This window comes from Pinus tabuliformis, chromosome 6, assembly GCF_031772625.1.
Source record: "Pinus tabuliformis cultivar Carrire ecotype Pingquan chromosome 6, CPIR1, whole genome shotgun sequence".
NCBI lineage: Eukaryota > Viridiplantae > Streptophyta > Pinopsida > Pinales > Pinaceae > Pinus > Pinus tabuliformis.
In genome coordinates, this window is record NC_142292.1 from 1,515,902,411 (window position 1) to 1,515,921,580 (window position 19,170).

General features: G+C 36.1%; 1 protein-coding gene across 1 annotated transcript; it reads left to right on the forward strand.

Annotated features, from left to right (window-relative positions):
- Positions 1-8,145: 8,145 nt before the first annotated feature.
- Positions 8,146-15,841, forward strand: LOC149264433 (antimicrobial ginkbilobin-2-like protein). The gene is made up of 2 exons (XM_089398944.1): positions 8,146-8,251; positions 15,165-15,841. Exons 1-2 carry the CDS (start codon positions 8,146-8,148, stop codon positions 15,839-15,841), a joined length of 783 nt encoding a protein of 260 aa, XP_089255070.1.
- Positions 15,842-19,170: the final 3,329 nt, after the last annotated feature.

Sequence of the window (19,170 nt, forward strand, 5' to 3'; positions counted from 1 at the left end):
ATATTTATTTTTTCAGTCTGTTAAATGTATGGCTATGGGAATGGGCATTTAACTATATGGGAGAAATAAGGTGAAACTGAAAACCGGGGTGGGAAACAGAAAATTTTACATGGTATCAGAGCTTGAGCGCTGAAGGGCAGTTTGGGACAGCAAAAGAAAAAAAATACAGCTGCTGATTTTTTCACTCAGAAAATTCCAGCAAGCTGATTTTTCATAAACAGCAGTTTTATCTTTACCACAGCAGTGCTATTTTTCAGTTTTAGGACAGCAAGATGTCATTGGGATTGAGGGTGGAGGATAGGTTGGATGGGCATACAAATTACAGCGTTTGGAAGGAGAGAATGCAGAGTATCTTTGAGGAGGCAGAAGTCTGGGATATCATGGTGCATACAGCACAGCACCCTGTTGTTGTGCCTACTGATGCTACTCAGTTGGCAGCTTATAATAGAAAGAACAACAAGGGTAAGAGGCTGATTCTAGACGGAATCAAAGACCATTGCATTCCTCATGTGAGAGGAAAGAGCAATGCCCATGAGATGTGGACAGCATTGTCCAATCTCTACCAGAGTACCAATGAGAACCGGAAGATGGTCCTGAAGGAGAAGCTGAAGAACATTAAGATGGGGAATGATAGTGCAGCTGGATATCTCACAAAGATTACCAATGTGAGAGATGAGTTGGCAGCGATTGGAGAGGCCATTCCATCCACTGAGTTGGTGTGTATTGCAGTGAATGGCCTCCCCCGTTCATGGTTGAACTTTGCTGATGGGGTTTGTGCACGTGAGACCCTTCCCACATGGGAGAGGTTTTGGGATGATTGTATACAGACAGAGATCAGGAAAGGACAGCTTGGGGCAGCCAAGCCAGTTGAGCAGGATGAGGACGTAGCACTGGTGGCAGGAGGCAAGAAAGGCAAAGGGAAGAAGCAGGCTTCCACAAGCGGTGGTGGAGGCAAAGGCAAAGGTAAAGGTAAACAGGGTAACTCACAAAAGGACTATTCCAAAGTGAAGTGTTGGAATTGTCAGAAGATGGGACACTATGCAGTTGTGTGTCCGAAGAAGAAGAAGAAGAAGGGGAAGACCCAGGATGTGGCAGCGTCAGCTGAGATTGAGGACTTTGCAGGTCGTTTTGACCGGGAGTTTGCGTTCACTACATGTGAGTCCTCTAGTGCAGGATCACCTGCCACACAGGTTCAGAGGGAGCATGCTTTTCCCTCGATTAGCGGAGCATCTACAGGTATCTGGTATGTGGACAGTGGGGCTTCACGTCACATGACAGGAGTCCGGGAGTACTTCTCAGAGCTTTCAGAGAGTGGCACTGATATTGAGGTAGTACTCGGTGATGACAGAGTTGTTAGAGCAGTCGGGGTGGGGACAGTGACATTTCAGAGGGAGTCCAAACCTCCCTTGAAGGTGTCAGAGGTTCTTTATGTGCCAGGGATGAGGAAGAACCTCATATCCGTCTCAGCGTTGGAGGACAGAGGATATGAGGTACTGTTCAGGGAAGGACAGGTGTTGATGTATCCCAGGGGCTCTCCAGCTGATTCAGCTAGAGTGATAGGTGTACGCCATGCAAAGGTGTACAAGTTTGCATTCCAACCCCCTTTGGCATTGAGCTGTAGTACCGACAGCAGAGCTAGCAGTTCTGAGCTATGCGAGATTTGGCACCGCAGGATGGGGCACATGTCTCATGGAGCCTTGAGGACATTGCGGGAGATCACTACAGGTGTGCCAGATTTCAGTACTGATCACCATGATACTTGCAGAGGTTGTGCGATGGGCAAGTTTGCCAAATCCCCTTTTCCCAGCAGTGACAGCAGAGCGACGGGGATACTTGATTTGATTCATTCCGATGTGAGCGGTCGGATGTCTCATGTTTCCTTGAGTGGATATGAGTACTATGTCTTATTCATTGATGATCACTCCAGGAGGACCTGGATTTATTTCTTGAAGACCAAGAGTGAGGTCTTCAAGCGGTTTCAGGAGTTCAGAGCTCTTGTGGAGACTCAGACAGGTCGAAAGATCAAGTCCCTGAGGTCGGACAATGGAGGAGAGTACACCCTTGGAGAGTTTGTTGACTATTGTGCAGAGGCAGGCATTAGGAGGGAGTTCACTGTTCCTTACAACCCCCAGCAGAACGGGGTTGCGGAGAGGAAGAACAGATCCATCATAGGGGCTGCCAAAGCCATGTTATATGATCAGGGGTTGCCATTGTTCTTGTGGGCAGAGGCCTGCAACACAGCTGTTTACTTGCAGAACAGGAGTCCGCATCGTGCCTTGGGGCACATGACTCCGGAGGAGGCTTTCTTTGGGAAGAAGCCTGATCTTGGTCATCTTCATATCCTTGGATGCATTACATACTCCTATATACCCAAGGAGGAGAGGACCAAACTAGAGCCCACCGCAGAGAAGGGTATCTTTGTGGGCTACAGTGAGACCTCAAAGGCCTTTCGGATTTACATTCCTGCACAGAGGAAAGTTGTTGTCAGACGGGATGTGAAGTTCGAGGAGGACAGGGCCTTTAGGAGGTCACGGGAGTTAGAGTATCTGGATCAGCCAGACCCTCAGCAGCAGTTGAGTCAGTCGCAGGGATCCAGTGGGCAGGGATCAGGAGGATCCGGAGGTACATCTATGAGGATGTCAGGTCCATCAGTGAGCAGTGGCTCGTCGAGCCAGAGGGGTGGTGCTCCGGGCAGCATACAGAGCAGTTCACAGAGCAGTTCACTAGGGAGTCCACTGATGGACAGTTCACACGGTACCTCAGCTTCTACAGGTTCAGGTGCAGGCAGGAGGACAGCAGACAGACAGTCAGGAGTTCAGGCTACTGATGGGGATGAGGAGGAGGAGTTTCATTCTCCTATGGGAGAAGCATGCTCAGGGAAGAGGAAGCCCAAGTGGCTTCAGGACACCTTGAGAGATGCCACATCTGTTGCTGAGCCGAAGAGGCCGGTCAGAGAGAGTAGACCACCTGAGAGATTTTGTAGCTATATGGCGATGGTTACCAGCATCCTTGACTCTGAGCCTTCTAGCTATGAGGAGGCAGCTAGCCAGCAGGTCTGGAGAGAGGCCATGCAGGAGGAGTATTCTTCTATCATGAAGAATGATGTTTGGGAGGTGGTGCCGAGGCCTGAGGGCAAATCCGTGGTTACTTCCAGATGGCTTTACAAGGTAAAGCATGCTGCAGATGGCAGCATTGAGAAATTCAAAGCAAGGTTTGTGGCTAGAGGGTTCTCACAGGTAGAGGGAGTTGATTATGAGGAGACCTTCGCTCCCGTGGCTCGATATACTTCGATCCGCTCCATTATATCGATAGCAGCAGAGATGGGTTGGAAGATCCACCAGATGGATGTGAAGACCGCATTTCTCAATGGCTTCATACAGGAGGAGGTGTACATTGAGCAGCCACAGGGCTTTGAGGTGCATGGGAAGGAGTCCCATGTGTGCAGATTGAAGAAGGCCCTTTATGGCCTGAAGCAAGCTCCCAGAGCTTGGTACTCCAGGATAGATGCATACTTGCAGGGGATGGGTTTCACAAAGAGTGAGGCAGATCCGAACCTTTACTTTATTGTGATTGGTGAGGAGCCTCTCATTCTGGTGCTGTATGTGGATGACTTGATCATTACAGGTGCAGAGAGACTCATAGAGCACTGTAAGAGAGATCTTGCAGCGGAGTTTGAGATGAAGGACATCAGCTTGATGCATTACTTTTTGGGTTTGGAGGTGTGGCAGGAGGAGGGGCATTTCTTCCTGGGGCAGGGGAAGTATATTGTGGACATCCTTAGCAGATTCCACATGGAGGATTGTAGACCCATGTCGACACCGATGATCACCAACTGGAAGAAGCTTCATGCTTCGGATTCCGAGTTGGTGGATCCCACATTGTACAGGCAGCTGATTGGTTCCTTGATGTATTTGGTCAACACCAGACCAGATATCTGTTTTGCAGTCAACACGATGAGTCAGTTTATGTGTGAGCCTAGAAAGGTTCACTGGGTGGCTGCAAAACACATTTTGCGGTACTTGCAGGGGACAGTGGATTATGGTCTGGACTACAGGCAGGGAGATGGAGTGAGATTGGCAGGATACACTGATTCTGATTGGGCAGGTTGTGCTTCTGATAGGAAGAGCACTTCAGGGTGTTGTTTTGGGTTGGGTTCAGCAGTAGTGTCATGGTTCAGCCGGAAGCAGCAGTCAGTAGCACTGAGTTCAGCGGAAGCAGAGTATATGGCAGCCAGTCTAGCTAGTTGTGAGGCCATCTGGCTTCGCAAGATGTTGTTTGGCTTATTTGGTCAGCCGTTGAGACCTTCAGTGATTTACTGTGATAATCAGAGTTGCATTAAACTCACGGAGAATCCAGTATTTCATGACAGGTCAAAGCATATCGGGATCAGATATCATTTCATCAGAGACCATGTTCAGAAGGGAGCTGTAAAGCTTGAGTATATTTCCACTGATGAGCAGGTTGCAGATATTCTTACCAAAGCCTTACCACGGGGCAAGCATGTCTACTTCAGAGACAAGATGGGTGTGGTGAGGAACACCTTCCTCGGTAAGAGGGAGTGTTGAAATTTGGTACCGGAGGACAGGTGGTTCCCTAAGGCTTTGATCTTTGGCCTAGGGAAAAGTGTCCAAAAGAATTTAATTTTTCTCCTAAAGTAACTTTATAATTTTTATAAAGTTAAATCTAATTTGAAAGTGACTTTAAGTGATAAAGTTACTAAGTCTAATTTTAAAGTGACTTTATAAAGTCAATGAAAAATTAGAAAGGAAAAGTGACTTTGGAAATAAATGACTAAGTGGGTCTTTATTAAAGTGGGGTGAATTAAAAAATAGAAAGTGAGATTTAAATGAGCATTTAATCTCAGCCATTGATCTAAATCTATTTCAGCCATTGGATTTAGGGATCACCCAAAAGTCATTTAGGGTTGGGTTAAGGGAGGAAAAGGAGAAAAAGATCATTCATTCTTTCATGAGCAGATTGGGAGAAGGAGAGCAAGAGAGCAAGGGAGATTTCTGGACAAGGAGGAGAAAGAGGCAGCAGTTTGGCACACACACCAAGGCAGCATTTCAGCAAATCTGAACAGCATAAAGAACAAGCAGAAAAAGGCAGTTTTTGTGAGCAAAATAGTGGAAAAAATTATTTTTCAGCACGAATATCGAGGAGGCAATTTTCTGCACTTTTCCCGAGGGCTGTCCGTACAAGTCCGTACGGCCGTCCGTACAGTCCGTACAGTCCGTACATCCGTACAGTCCGTACATCCGTACGGTCCGTACAGCTCTTCCAGCAGTTTTCAGATTGTCGTTTGGGCTGAAAACAGATAAGTTTTGCTTGCTGGAAAAATTTATGTTTTGCTGATTTTTTGCTGAAAATATTTTCTCTGTAAAAGGCATTTTCCAGAAATAAAGAAGAGCTCTCAAACTGGTTTTCCCAAGAGTTGTAGGGGGTTTTTCCAGGGTCAAGTTGACCAAAAATCACTGAGTTTAAATGTGTTTTTATGGCTGTTTTAATTGCTGATTTTTTATTTCTGCAATTTCCAGCACTCTGAAAAATTTCCAGAATTTGTGTTTTCAGCAATATTTATTTTTTCAGTCTGTTAAATGTATGGCTATGGGAATGGGCATTTAACTATATGGGAGAAATAAGGTGAAACTGAAAACCGGGGTGGGAAACAGAAAATTTTACAATTACCCCATTACTATTGTAGTTATACCCCTTATTTATATTGTTGTGCCCCCATTACCCCCATATTGTTATTAATGTGCCCATAGAATCCCTCGATTGTTATTTTTGTGGCTTTATATTATTATTGTTAGGTCGGCTGGATTACATTGTGATTCCATAGACTCCTATATATAGAAAGGAGGTTTTGTCATTTGTATCATCCAAGAATTGTTCATTTATGTAATGTAAAGGAGGTTGCCCCCTCGAAGAGGCTGAATTCTAAGGCGTGGATCTCTCTTTTCTATCTTTTTGTGAGCTGGTTTCATAACACATATCGTGGTTGTGCAACCCCCACGGATGCCACCACTGCATCAACGTGCAACCAACCCACAACAACATATATAATGTCGTGGCTAAAACTCTCTCTATCAAGGATAATTTTAGGGGCGAATGTTCGCCCTTTGGCGAAATTAAGGGGTTTTAAATTTTTAGTGGGCGAATATTTTTTATCATAGTACATGTTTACAAATCACCTCAAATAGCCCACCTTATTTTAAGGGAGAGGGTAAAAAAGGTAAATTTAGCCCTTGAAATTAGGACTTACAACCTTCCATTCGCCCATTTTCAAGAATAGGTTTTATTTAAGTGAATCCATTCGCCCATTTTCAAGAATAGGTTTTATTTATGTGAATCCTATGGACAAAATACCATATTTATAAAAGAGTTATGGTAAATTAATAAAAATATAAATAAATGAGAGGTATGGTAAATAAATAAAACATTTTTTATATTTACTCCATAAGTCACCTTATATACATGTAAGGGTGTAAACAAATAAAAATATAAGTAAAGTGGAGGTATGGTAAATAAATAAAACGTCTTTTTATACTTACTCAAAAGGTATGGTAAATAAATAAAAATATAAATAAACTATACGTATCGTAAATAAATAAAACCTCTTTTTATATTTAGTCCATAACCCTCGTTCTATTTATGAAGAGGTTTTATTTAAGTGAATCCTATGGGCCAAATACCATATTTGTAAAAGATGTATGGTAAATTAATAAAAATATAAATAAACGAGAGGTATGCTAAACAAATATTTTTTTTTTTTTTTTTTATATTTACTCCGTAAGTCACCTTATATCTACGAACACTCAAAAATGGGTTATATTTAGGTGAAACCTATGGCCAAAATACTATGGGACAAATACCATGGACTAGATTGTTATTAATACCATGCAAAAAACCATTATTAACCCTAATATTAGAATTAATAAAAATAAAAATGTCTGATGGTATTGACCCATGGTATTCACCAAAATGGCACATGGTATCAACCCATGGTATTCACCAAAATGGCACATGGTATTGACCCATGGTATTCACCTGGAATGTAGCCTATTTAAATGGGGGAATTAAACCAACATGTAGCCTATGCTAAGATTCACTAGGACTTTACAAAGTTTTATTATTTAGTGAAAGACTCGCCAAGATCTTACAAGATTTTATAATTGAGTAAAATATTCGCCATGCCTGGTGAGAGATTCGCCAAAAAATTATATATACATATTATATTATTGATAAAATCGCCTTCCATTTTTCCTATATACCATGGAGATTCGCCCATTTATTACATTTATAAATTTAGGGGGGATTCTTAAAATTTTCCCTGCTCTCTATCTCAGGCTCGGGATGACCTCTCATTCATTCAGTCTCAGGTTGGGCACTATATATGAGCATAGAAGCTAGGCAGATAGGAACCCTGAAGCCCTAGTCATGTTGCTACTCATAGGATGCTCTTAAACCAACTTCAGAGACCTAAATTTTCAATTGGTAGAATGCAAAAAATTCAATGGGCTCTTTCTGCACATCCCACTGAGTGTAAAATACACAACCCAAAACCCAACAAAATGAAAACCTGTAAATTAGCCAAAATCCAACAAAGTAAAAACCCATAAATTAGCTAAAACCCACAAAACCCACATAGGTAAACACATACACAAACATAAAACAAAGGCACAATATTCCAATGGAGGCTAAATGTGTTGAAAAACATAGTATTTCAGGTTGGTAGGACAGTGTCCTACATTTCTTCTCCATGCCACCTTTTTTCTCTATGCTAGAAAGCCACAGGAACCTCAGATGCTCCAAAAACAGTAGCTCAGACTGCAACAACCTGCAAGAAAGCATCAAAATGGTTAGATACGGACCAAAATTGTAGATAAAATGTGAAATTGCAGTTCATAAATTGAACTACAAACCTGAAAATCATTTCGGAGTGCGAAACGGCCATGTCCAACACCGAGCCTAGCTAAATTCGCCACTGGGATAAAGGCAGACGAATAACGAGCCCATACCACCAAACGGGGAAGAAAAACCAGGCAAAAAAACAAGAGGAAACAAACGAAAACAACTGAACAACCTCCAACACAACCATCTCTACTGGTCCATAAACCACCACCCGCATCACCGACGACCGTAATGGCAGTGATCACCATTGGAGCAACAACATTCAACTACCCGGCGGAGAGAACAGGCAAGAACAGGTGCCAAACAAAAATGAACGCAATAATGAACAAGGCGCATGGTACTCACGCTAAACAAACCCTAAACCGCGCCTCCACCTGCTGAATCGGTACTCATACACGCTCAACAAGTCACTGCATGGAGGCATTACGTGTCGTATGAAGGTTGACATGCCAGGCTGGCAGGAGGGCATGTTGACGTGGAGGTGTTCGCCTAATGGTGTTCCTCCGCTATAGAAAATTTTTGAATATTGTCTTCTAAGATATGGTACTTTTAAATTTTATCATCATCATCATTGTCATCATTATTTATTTTATATTTTAAAATTTTATCCCCGTTGTCATATTGTCATCATCATCATCGTTGTTGTCACTACTACTACTACCACGTCATCATCATCATCATCATCAATTAACAATAATATAAATATACTTTTGAACACTATTATAATCCATTGTCCACTCTTTATTACCTATATTAATATAGAAAAATCCTAAATATTTGTATTGTAAAATATTATATTTAAGATTTTATTCTAATCATCAATGTGGTCATGATCATCATCATCAATTAATATAACATCGACGTCATCGTCACTAATGCATTTCATAATTTTATCTTCATCATCGTTCCTGTCATTATGTTTGTCGTCATCACCATCGCCAACAATACCATCATTGTACCGGGAGGGGCTCTATAGCCTAGTATGAAAGAGACGATGTCATGAAATATCACAATTAAAAATAATAAAAAGATATTTATATTAAGAAATTAGAAAATAATAATAATAATAAAATTAATGCCCATCATGAATAAAATACTTCAATTTCTACCTCAATTTTACATGAAATTTCTATAGAAAAATAAAGTAATCAAAAGTGATATAAATTAATTTAACTTTTAATATGAGGGAGATATGTAATTTTTTCACTACTTAATATGGAGTTAACACATGCTAGTAAAAATAATATTATTAATACTACATAATCTGTAAAATGTTTTATGTGAGCAAAATCAAATATTTCAAATATGTGTCATGAGTGATTCAAGTTACGAAGGAGATTTGTAATTATTTTTAACATTTAATATGAAGTTGATATGTAGAATTTTAAAAAATGTTAATAACAGCTTGGAACTTGGACAACTAAAAATGTCTATTGTGGAGCAATTTCAGACATCACGAACTCAAGAAAAAAAATATTTTTATATAGATAAAGAAAGAGAAGAGGGAAGAGAGAATATTCTATGAATATATGTTTTATGAATATGAGGGGCATGTGGAGAATGAGATTCATGAATAAAATGTTTCAATCTCAACTGTCTATATATAATATAAAATAAGTAAATATCAAAAGTATAAATTTCATTAGTGTTACTCATAATCAACATAGATCCATCCTAACTCTGGATATAACAAAAGACAACAGGAATCAAATCTATCTAAGTGGAAACATTTCATAAAGTTTTTTACTCAAAAATAAGGTGGTATCATGAGAAATACAACAGGAATCAAATCTATCTAAGTGGAAACATTTCATAAAGTTTTTTCACTCAAAAATAAGGTGGTATCATGAGAAATTTTATCCGTATAGATATAGATGGAGGCATTACGTGTCGTATGAAGGTTGACGTGCCAGCGTGGCAGGAGGGCATGTTGATGTGGAGGTGTTCACCTAATGGCGTTCCTCCTCTATAGAAAATTTCTAAATATTAGTCTTCTAAAATATGGTACTTTTAAATTTTATCATCATCATCATTGTCATCATTATTTCTTTTATATTTTAAAATTTTATCCCCGTTGTCATATTGTCATCATCATCATCGTTGTTGTCACTACTACTACTACCACGTCATCATCATCAACATCATCAATTAATAATAATACAAATATACTTTTGAACACTATTATAATCCATTGTCCACTCTTTATTACCTATATTAATATAGAAGAATCCTAAATATTTGTATTGTAAAATATTATATTTAAGATTTTATTCTAATCATCATTGTGGTCATGGTCATCATCATCATCATCATCATCATCATCAAATAATACAACATCGACGTCATCATCACTAATGCATTTCATAATTTTATCTTCATCATCGTTCTTGTCATTAAGTTTGTCGTCATCACCACCACCAACAATACCATCATTGTACCGGGAGGGGCTCTATAGCCTAGTATGAAAGAGATGTTGTCATGAAATGTCACAATTAAAAATAATAAAAAGATATTTATATTAAGAAATTAGAAAATAATAATAAAAAAAAAAATTAATGCCCATCATGAATAAAATACTTCAATTTCTACCTCAATTTTACATGAAATTTCTATAGAAAAATAAAGCAATATAAATTAATTTAACTTTTAATATGAGGGAGATATGTATTTTTTTCACTACTCAATATGGAGTTAACAAATGCTAGTAAAAATAATATTATTAATATTACATAATCTGTAAAATGTTTTATGTGGGCAAAATAAAATATTTCAAATATGTGTCATGAGTGATTCAAGTTACGAAGGAGATTTGTAATTATTTTTTAACATTTAATATGAAGTTGATATGTAGAATTTTAAAAAATGTTAATAACAGCTTGGAAATTGGACAGCTAAAAATGTCTATTGTGGAGCAATTTCCGACATCACGAACTCAAGAAAAAAATATTTTAATATAGATAAAGAAAGAGAAGAGGGAAGAGAGAATATTCTATGAATATATGTTTTATGAATATGAGGGGCATGTGGAGATTGAGATTCATGAATAAAATGTTTCAATCTCAACTGTCTATATATAATATAAAATAAGTAAATATCAAAAGTATAAATTTCATTAGTGTTACTCATAACAACATAGATCCATCCTAACTCTGGATATAACAAAAGACAACAGGAATCAAATCTATCTAAGTGGAAACATTTCATAAAGTTTTTCACTCAAAAATAAGGTGGTATCATCAGAAATACAACAGGAATCAAATCTATCTAAGTGGAAAAATTTCATAAAGTTTTTTCACTCAAAAATAAGGTGGTCTCATGAGAAATTTTATCCGTATAGATATAGATGGAGGCATTACGTGTCGTATGAAGGTTGACATGCCAGCGTGGCAAGAGGGCATGTTGACGTGGAGGTGTTCGCCTAATGGCGTTCCTCCCCTATAGAAAATTTCTAAATATTAGTCTTCTAAAATATGGTACTTTTAAATTTTGTCATCATCATCATTGTCATCATTATTTCTTTTATATTTTAAAATTTTATCCCCGTTGTCATATTGTCATCATCATCATCGTTGTTGTCACTACTACTACTACCACGTCATCATCATCATCATCATCAATTAATAATAATACAAATATACTTTTGAACACTATTATAATCCATTGTCCACTCTTTATTACCTATAGTAATATAGAAAAATCCTAAATATTTGTATTGTAAAATATTATATTTAAGATTTTATTCTAATCATCATTGTGGTCATGGTCATCATCATCATCATCATCATCAATTAATACAAAATTGACGTCATCATCACTAATGTATTTCATAATTTTATCTTCATCATCGTTCTTGTCGTTAAGTTTGTCGTCATCACCACCACCAACAATACCATCATTGTACCGGGAGGGGCTCTATAGCCTAGTATGAAAGAGATGTTGTCATGAAATGTCACAATTAAAAATAATAAAAAGATATTTATATTAAGAAATTAGAAAATAATAAAAAAAAAATTAATGCCCATCATGAATATACTTCAATTTCTACCTTAATTTCACATGAAATTTCTATAGAAAAATAAAGTAATATAAATTAATTTAACTTTTAATATGAGGGAGATATGTATTTTTTTCACTACTTAATATGGAGTTAACAGATGCTAGTAAAAATAATATTATTAATATTACATAATTTGTAAAATGTTTTATGTGGGCAAAATCAAATATTTCAAATATGTGTCATGAGTGATTCAAGTTACGAAGGAGATTTGTAATCATTTTTTAACATTTAATATGAAGTTGATATGTAGAATTTTAAAAAATGTTAATAACAGCTTGGAACTTGGACAACTAAAAATGTCTATTGTGGAGCAATTTCCGACATCACGAACTTAAGAAAAAAATAGTTTTATATAGATAAAGAAAGAGAAGAGGGAAGAGAGAATATTCTATGAATATATGTTTTATGAATATGAGGGGCATGTGGAGAATGAGATTCATGAATAAAATGTTTCAATCTCAACTGTCTATATATAATATAAAATAAGTAAATATCAAAAGTATAAATTTCATTAGTGTTACTCATAATCAACATAGATCCATCCTAACTCTGGATATAACAAAAGACAACAGGAATCAAATCTATCTAAGTGGAAACATTTCATAAAGTTTTTCACTCAAAAATAAGGTGGTATCATGAGAAATACAACAGGAATCAAATCTATCTAAGTGGAAACATTTCATAAAGTTTTTTCACTCAAAAATAAGGTGGTATCATGAGAAATTTTATCCGTATAGATATAGATGGAGGCATTCCGTGTCATATGAAGGTTGACATGCCAACGTGGCAGGAGGGCATGTTGACATGGAGGTGTTCGCCTAATGGCGTTCCTCCCTTATAGAAAATTTCTAAATATTAGTCTTCTAAAATATGGTACTTTTAAATTTTATCATCATCATCATTGTCATCATTATTTCTTTTATATTTTAAAATTTTATCCCCGTTGTCATATTGTCATCAGCATCATCGTTGTCGTCACTACTACTACTACCACGTCATCATCATCATCATCATCAATTAATAATAATACAAATATACTTTTGAAGACTATTATAATCCATTGTCCATTCTTTATTACCTATATTAATATAGAAAAATCCTAAATATTTGTATTGTAAAATATTATATTTAAGATTTTATTCTAATCATCATTGTGGTCATGGTCATCATCATCATCATCATCATCAATTAATACAACATCGACGTCATCATCACTAATGTATTTCATAATTTTATCTTCACAATCGTTCTTGTCGTTAAGTTTGTCGTCATCACCACCACCAACAATACCATCATTGTACCGGGAGGGGCTCTATAGCCTAGTATGAAAGAGATGTTGTCATGAAATGTCACAATTAGAAATAATAAAAAGATATTTATATTAAGAAATTAGAAAATAATAATAAAAAAAAAAATTAATGCCCATCATGAATAAAATACTTCAATTTATACCTCAATTTTACATGAAATTTCTATAGAAAAATAAAGTAATATAAATTAATTTAACTTTTAATATGAGGGAGATATGTATTTTTTTCACTACTTAATATGGAGTTAACAGATGCTAGTAAAAATAATATTATTAATATTACATAATCTGTAAAATGTTTTATGTGGGCAAAATCAAATATTTCAAATATGGTTCATGAGTGATTCAAGTTACGAAGGAGATTTGTAATTATTTTTTAACATTTAATATGAAGTTGATATGTAGAATTTTAAAAAATGTTAATAACAGCTTGGAATTTGGACAGCTAAAAATGTCTATTGTGGAGCAATTTCCGACATCACGAACTCAAGAAAAAAATATTTTTATATAGATAAAGAAGAGAAGAGGGAAGAGACAATATTCTATGAATATATGTTTTATGAATATGAGGGGCATGTGGAGAATGAGATTCATGAATAAAATGTTTCAATCTCAACTGTCTATATATAATATAAAATAAGTAAATATCAAAAGTATAAATTTCATTAGTGTTACTCATAATCAACATAGATCCATCCTAACTCTGGATATAAAAAAAGACAACGGGAATCAAATCTATCTAAGTGGAAACATTTCATAAAGTTTTTCACTCAAAAATAAGGTGGTATCATGAGAAATACAACAGGAATCAAATCTATCTAAGTGGAAACATTTCATAAAGTTTTTTCACTAAAAAATAAGGTGGTATCATGAGAAATTTTATCAGTATAGATATAGATGGAGGCATTACGTGTCGTATGAAGGTTGACGTGCCAGCGTGGTGGGAGGGCATGTTGACGTGGAGGTGTTCGCCTAATGGCGTTCCTCCCCTATAGAAAATTTCTAAACATTAGTCTTGTAAAATATGGTACTTTTAAATTTTATCATCATCATCATTGTCATCATTATTTCTTTTATATTTTAAAATTTTATCCCCGTTGTCATATTGTCATTATCATCATCGTTGTTGTCACTACTACTACTACCACCACGTCGTCATCATCATCATCAATTAATAATAATATAAATATACTTTTGAACACTATTATAATCCATTGTCCACTCTTTATTACCTATATTAATATAGAAAATCCTAAATATTTATATGTAAAATATTATATTTAAGATTTTATTCTAATCATCATTGTGGTCATGGTCATCATTATCATCATCATCATTTGAGTAAAATAATTTAGTGATGGCCTAACCATTAAGGATCATATAATTAAGTTTTCGATGCACAACCAACTCGAACCCGAATGGATTCCTCGGGAAGCGAGGAATGGAATTACGTACGTCATGCTACTGTTTGTAATGGTGAACCCCATGAGATATCATTTTTCATATAAATACAAAATTTAAAATAATTAGGAATGAAAAAATTAATTTCTTTTTGTTATGCATTTTTTTGCAATATCTTAATGATGCGTTAAATTTTGCAATATCTTAATGATGATGTGCTAAATTTTGCAATATCTTAATGATGATGTGTTTAATTTTGTTTGTCTCCGCATCGTATCCTCCGGCTATAGCTATAAAACCCTTCCGTCTTCTCTGGGTAAATAATACCATTTAGAGTTTGCGTGCATCTGTCTCTAGTCTCTGCTACTCACTGCGGATATTTATTGGGAAGATAGATGGAAGGCATGAATAATATAGGATGGCGGTGGTGTACTTGGATGACGTTACTGCTGTTATTTAATGTAATTTCAATTTCAATTTCAGTTTCACCTTCAGTTGTGGATCATGGGGCGCAAATATCCGATTCCTATATTTACGGTCTGTGCAATGCGAACAAATACAGCAGTGGCAGTGGATACGAGAGGAATCTGAAGAGGCTATTGAAATCCCTGGTGAATGGCGCTGCCCCCAGTGGCGGATTAGCGACACATACATATGGCGGAGTCCAGGGGCTTGTGCAATGCAGGCCCGACGTCTCTCGCCATGAGTGCCAAAGCTGTGTCGCTGCAGCGTCAGAGAGGGCTTTTCAAGGCTGCCCCAACGCCATAAGCGCTCGTGTTCAGTTCGAATTCTGCTTCATTCGCTATGAGAATTACACTTTCGCCTCTGCTCTCGATACCAGCGTTGCCTATTCTCTTGAGAGTGCGAAGAGCAACAGTAATATTCATGGTTTCAATCACACTCTCGCCAATCTCATGGCAACTCTCGCACGGAAAGCTCCCTTACACGTCAATCGATTCGCCAACGGAGCACAAGTGGTGAAACATTCTTCTGTCACCGTTTATGGATTACAAATGTGCTTCACAACACTTGCAGCGCCCGACTGCCGTGCCTGTCTGATACAAGCGATTGGATTGTTGAATAAGTGCTGTTCTTCGCAGATGGGAGCTCAAATTTATCTGGGCAGTTGCTCTGTACGATTCGAGATATATCCCTTTTAGACCTCACATATGCTCTCACTTCACTGCCTTCATACGAAGGAATGCTCATCGAAATAAATACTGCCTTTTTCTTTAATATATTTTCTCCGCTATGTACTTTTATTCCCAAAAGCTATGCTCATCGAAGCTATGCCTGCATGTCTTTTCTTTATTATATTATATTTTCACGCCTCTGTACTTTTTCTCTTCTCAAAATATACATGAAGATATGCCATACAAAATCCAGTGATGGCTTCATGTGTATTTTTCATAATAATAGAGAAATTTAAATTTTCCTCATATTATTAGAGTCTGTTGTATGTTGTTACAGTTTTGTTCGGACTCATTGTTCATTGTTTTAGCTACTTTTGTATGGACATTGTTTTAGCTAATTCTGGTTAGTTTTCAGACACTATATTTTGGGATTCCATTCAATTAGATTGTCATTTTACATATGTAATTAATTACTGACCAGGTAAATGTAAAAATAATGTAACCAGTAGCCAATATGAGCGTTACTGACCAGGTAAATGTGAAAATAATGTAACTAGTAGCCAATATGAGCGTTACTGACCAGGTAAATGTAAAAACAATGTAACCAGTAGCCAATATGAGTGCAACTTATCTTCCGATAATTTATGTCTTCCATAATTTCAACCTCTTGTCTTTGCAGGTAGCACACTCCATAAATTTAAAGATTATTAGTTTGTCGTAAGATGCTCAACATTTCTATTTTAATAATAAAAGTTTAGATTGATATGTAATACATAAGTAAGATAGCGTACTCTATTTTAACATGTTTACATAAATTTTGTAAAGAGGTTTATCATGATCAGAGTTATGTCGAAAGAAAGTTAAAAAAATTAATTGAAATTTTAGAATTTTGATGACACCAAAGAAGGTTGGAAAAAATTGAGAAGATGATTGAAAAACATATACAACATTATACATCTTTTAACTATAGATCTAATAAGTAAGTATAAAATATCTTAAAAGTCTAAATCTCTCTTTTTAAAGTAACTGCAAAACATGAAAAATGGTTGTTTGTAATGGGAGGCCGGATTTGACCCTTCTCACCACTCGATATATTTGTGGTTAAGATGGATATACTCTCTCTCTCTCTCTCTCTCTCTATATATATATATATATATATATATATATATATATATATATATGAAGTGTAATTTTTCATTATTCAAATTGCATTTTTAATGTATAAATGGATATGGTTCCTTGAAAACCCCATTGAGCATTATGAATATGTAAATTGCATAGCTTAAACTTGCAATTCCAAGAAATCTTTGCTAGATTTTATGTTGGACATAGTGTTGTCATCGTTGTCAGAGGGTAATTCAAAGATTGTTGAGTATGATAGTTCAATGACTTGAAAGACTACATTAATTGATCACAACATACTGTTCATTGGTCTTTTATTGAAGATATGATGTTCAAATGAATCCATAGATAGTATGGCTGGATAGTTCTCTCCAAAAATAAAATTTATCTCACCCGAAAGCTCTTCACTAGCCAAATGCAATGGTTGTCACGGATTTGAGTTTCAATGAAGTTGGGAAAAGTGTATTTTTGTAACCCTATCTTCATGATGGACCATGGAGATTTGGTTAATTTTAAAGTAACACCTTAGATAGCCCAAGAACAACCCAAGGGGGTCGGAAGGATTGTTACATTATACTTACTTTGTGAATTTGAAGTTGTATGCATGCTTGCTTGAGTTTCTTTCTAGAATTTTATGTTCTACTCTGTTGGGTATTCCAACCCTAGTCCTAGGTATCTTTCCTCCAAACAAATTCCAACAAATATTTGCTAGATTTTAGACAAAATTAAAAAAATAATACTTTAAAAAGGGTAATCGTCACATCATTGAAGTCCACTTATTGAGGTAAACACCATTTTAAATGTACGAATGCAACTATTTTAACCTATCTAAATGGAATGATAGATAAGAAAATGGAAGCAAGGAGAAAAAAAACAAGGATGCACAATCATGGAATCAATTAGTTGATATTTTCAACAACAATGTACACGTAATTTATTAGAAGAAATTTAGAATAGTAAAATTTTGAACCAATAAGTACTCAATATAGAAAGTAGTGAAACTGAAACCACTAGTGAAAATTTACAAATCAATCCAGAAATTAGTCTAAGAACTAGTACTAAAAGATCTCACAGATACATACGAAAATGAATTGTTTGAGAGTGGTTAGAATCAAAGACACCATGCATGAGGAATGAAGCTTCATTAGTGGTCTTAAAAGGATCCTTTATATTATTAACCAAGATATATAGATTTACTAGCTTCCAATCCTTCATCTACAATAATTAAAAAAAGATAAAAAGTTTTCAAAAGTTAGAAACAATATTAACGGTATCTAACAATCTTTAAAATATTTAAGCTATTTCTAATAAACCATAATTAAAAATGCACACACATAGATTAGGATAATCATACTTTTATGTGGAAACCCATACGAGAGAAAACCATGGAACCAATTTTTCCTTTATATATGAATGTAGGCACCAACATGAAGGGGACACCAATTCCCAAATTTATAGCAACCAACGTGAAGTGGTGATGCAAGAGAAACATAGTTAATTACCTTCTCATAAACAAAAACACCGCCATACCTTTGTGCTCATGAGAGTTGGAATATTATTAAAAAAGTGCTTCATATTCCTGTATCCAAGGAGACCTATTCTACACCGAACCCAACCTTATTATTCATAGCTGTTTTAGAGAAGAGGAAGTGTTTGATATCTTGAAAGCTACCTATGATGAACCTTGTGGGGGCCACTTTGCCGACAAAAGAATAACATAAAAAATTCTCTGTGTTGGCTACTTTTTCCCTTCCTTGTTTAGGGGTGCAAAATAGTATGTTAAGCATTTTGATAGTTGTCAATGAATGGGCCATCCTGGTCAAGCCGATGAGATTCTTTTGTGTCCTCAAGTCATGATTGAGCCCTTTGAAAAATGGGCCATTAACTTTGTGGGACCCATAGCCCCAACATCCTTAAATAAAAGACATATCTTGGTTTGCACAAATTTTATAACAAAATGGGTAGAAGCTAGAGTTGTTCCTTATGCTACGGAAAAAAATGTTGTTGATTTTCTATTTAATGAAATTTTTACTCGATTTGGAGTTCCAAGAGAAATTGTTACTGATAATGGACCTCAGTTTGTTTCTAATCTGCTAAAAATAATTATAGATCAATATAGGATTCAACACACTAAATCTACACCGTATCATCCATAGGCAAATGAACAAGTAGAATCTACAAGCAATGTCATTGATTCCATTCTTACCAAAACAATAAATATTCATAAAAAGATA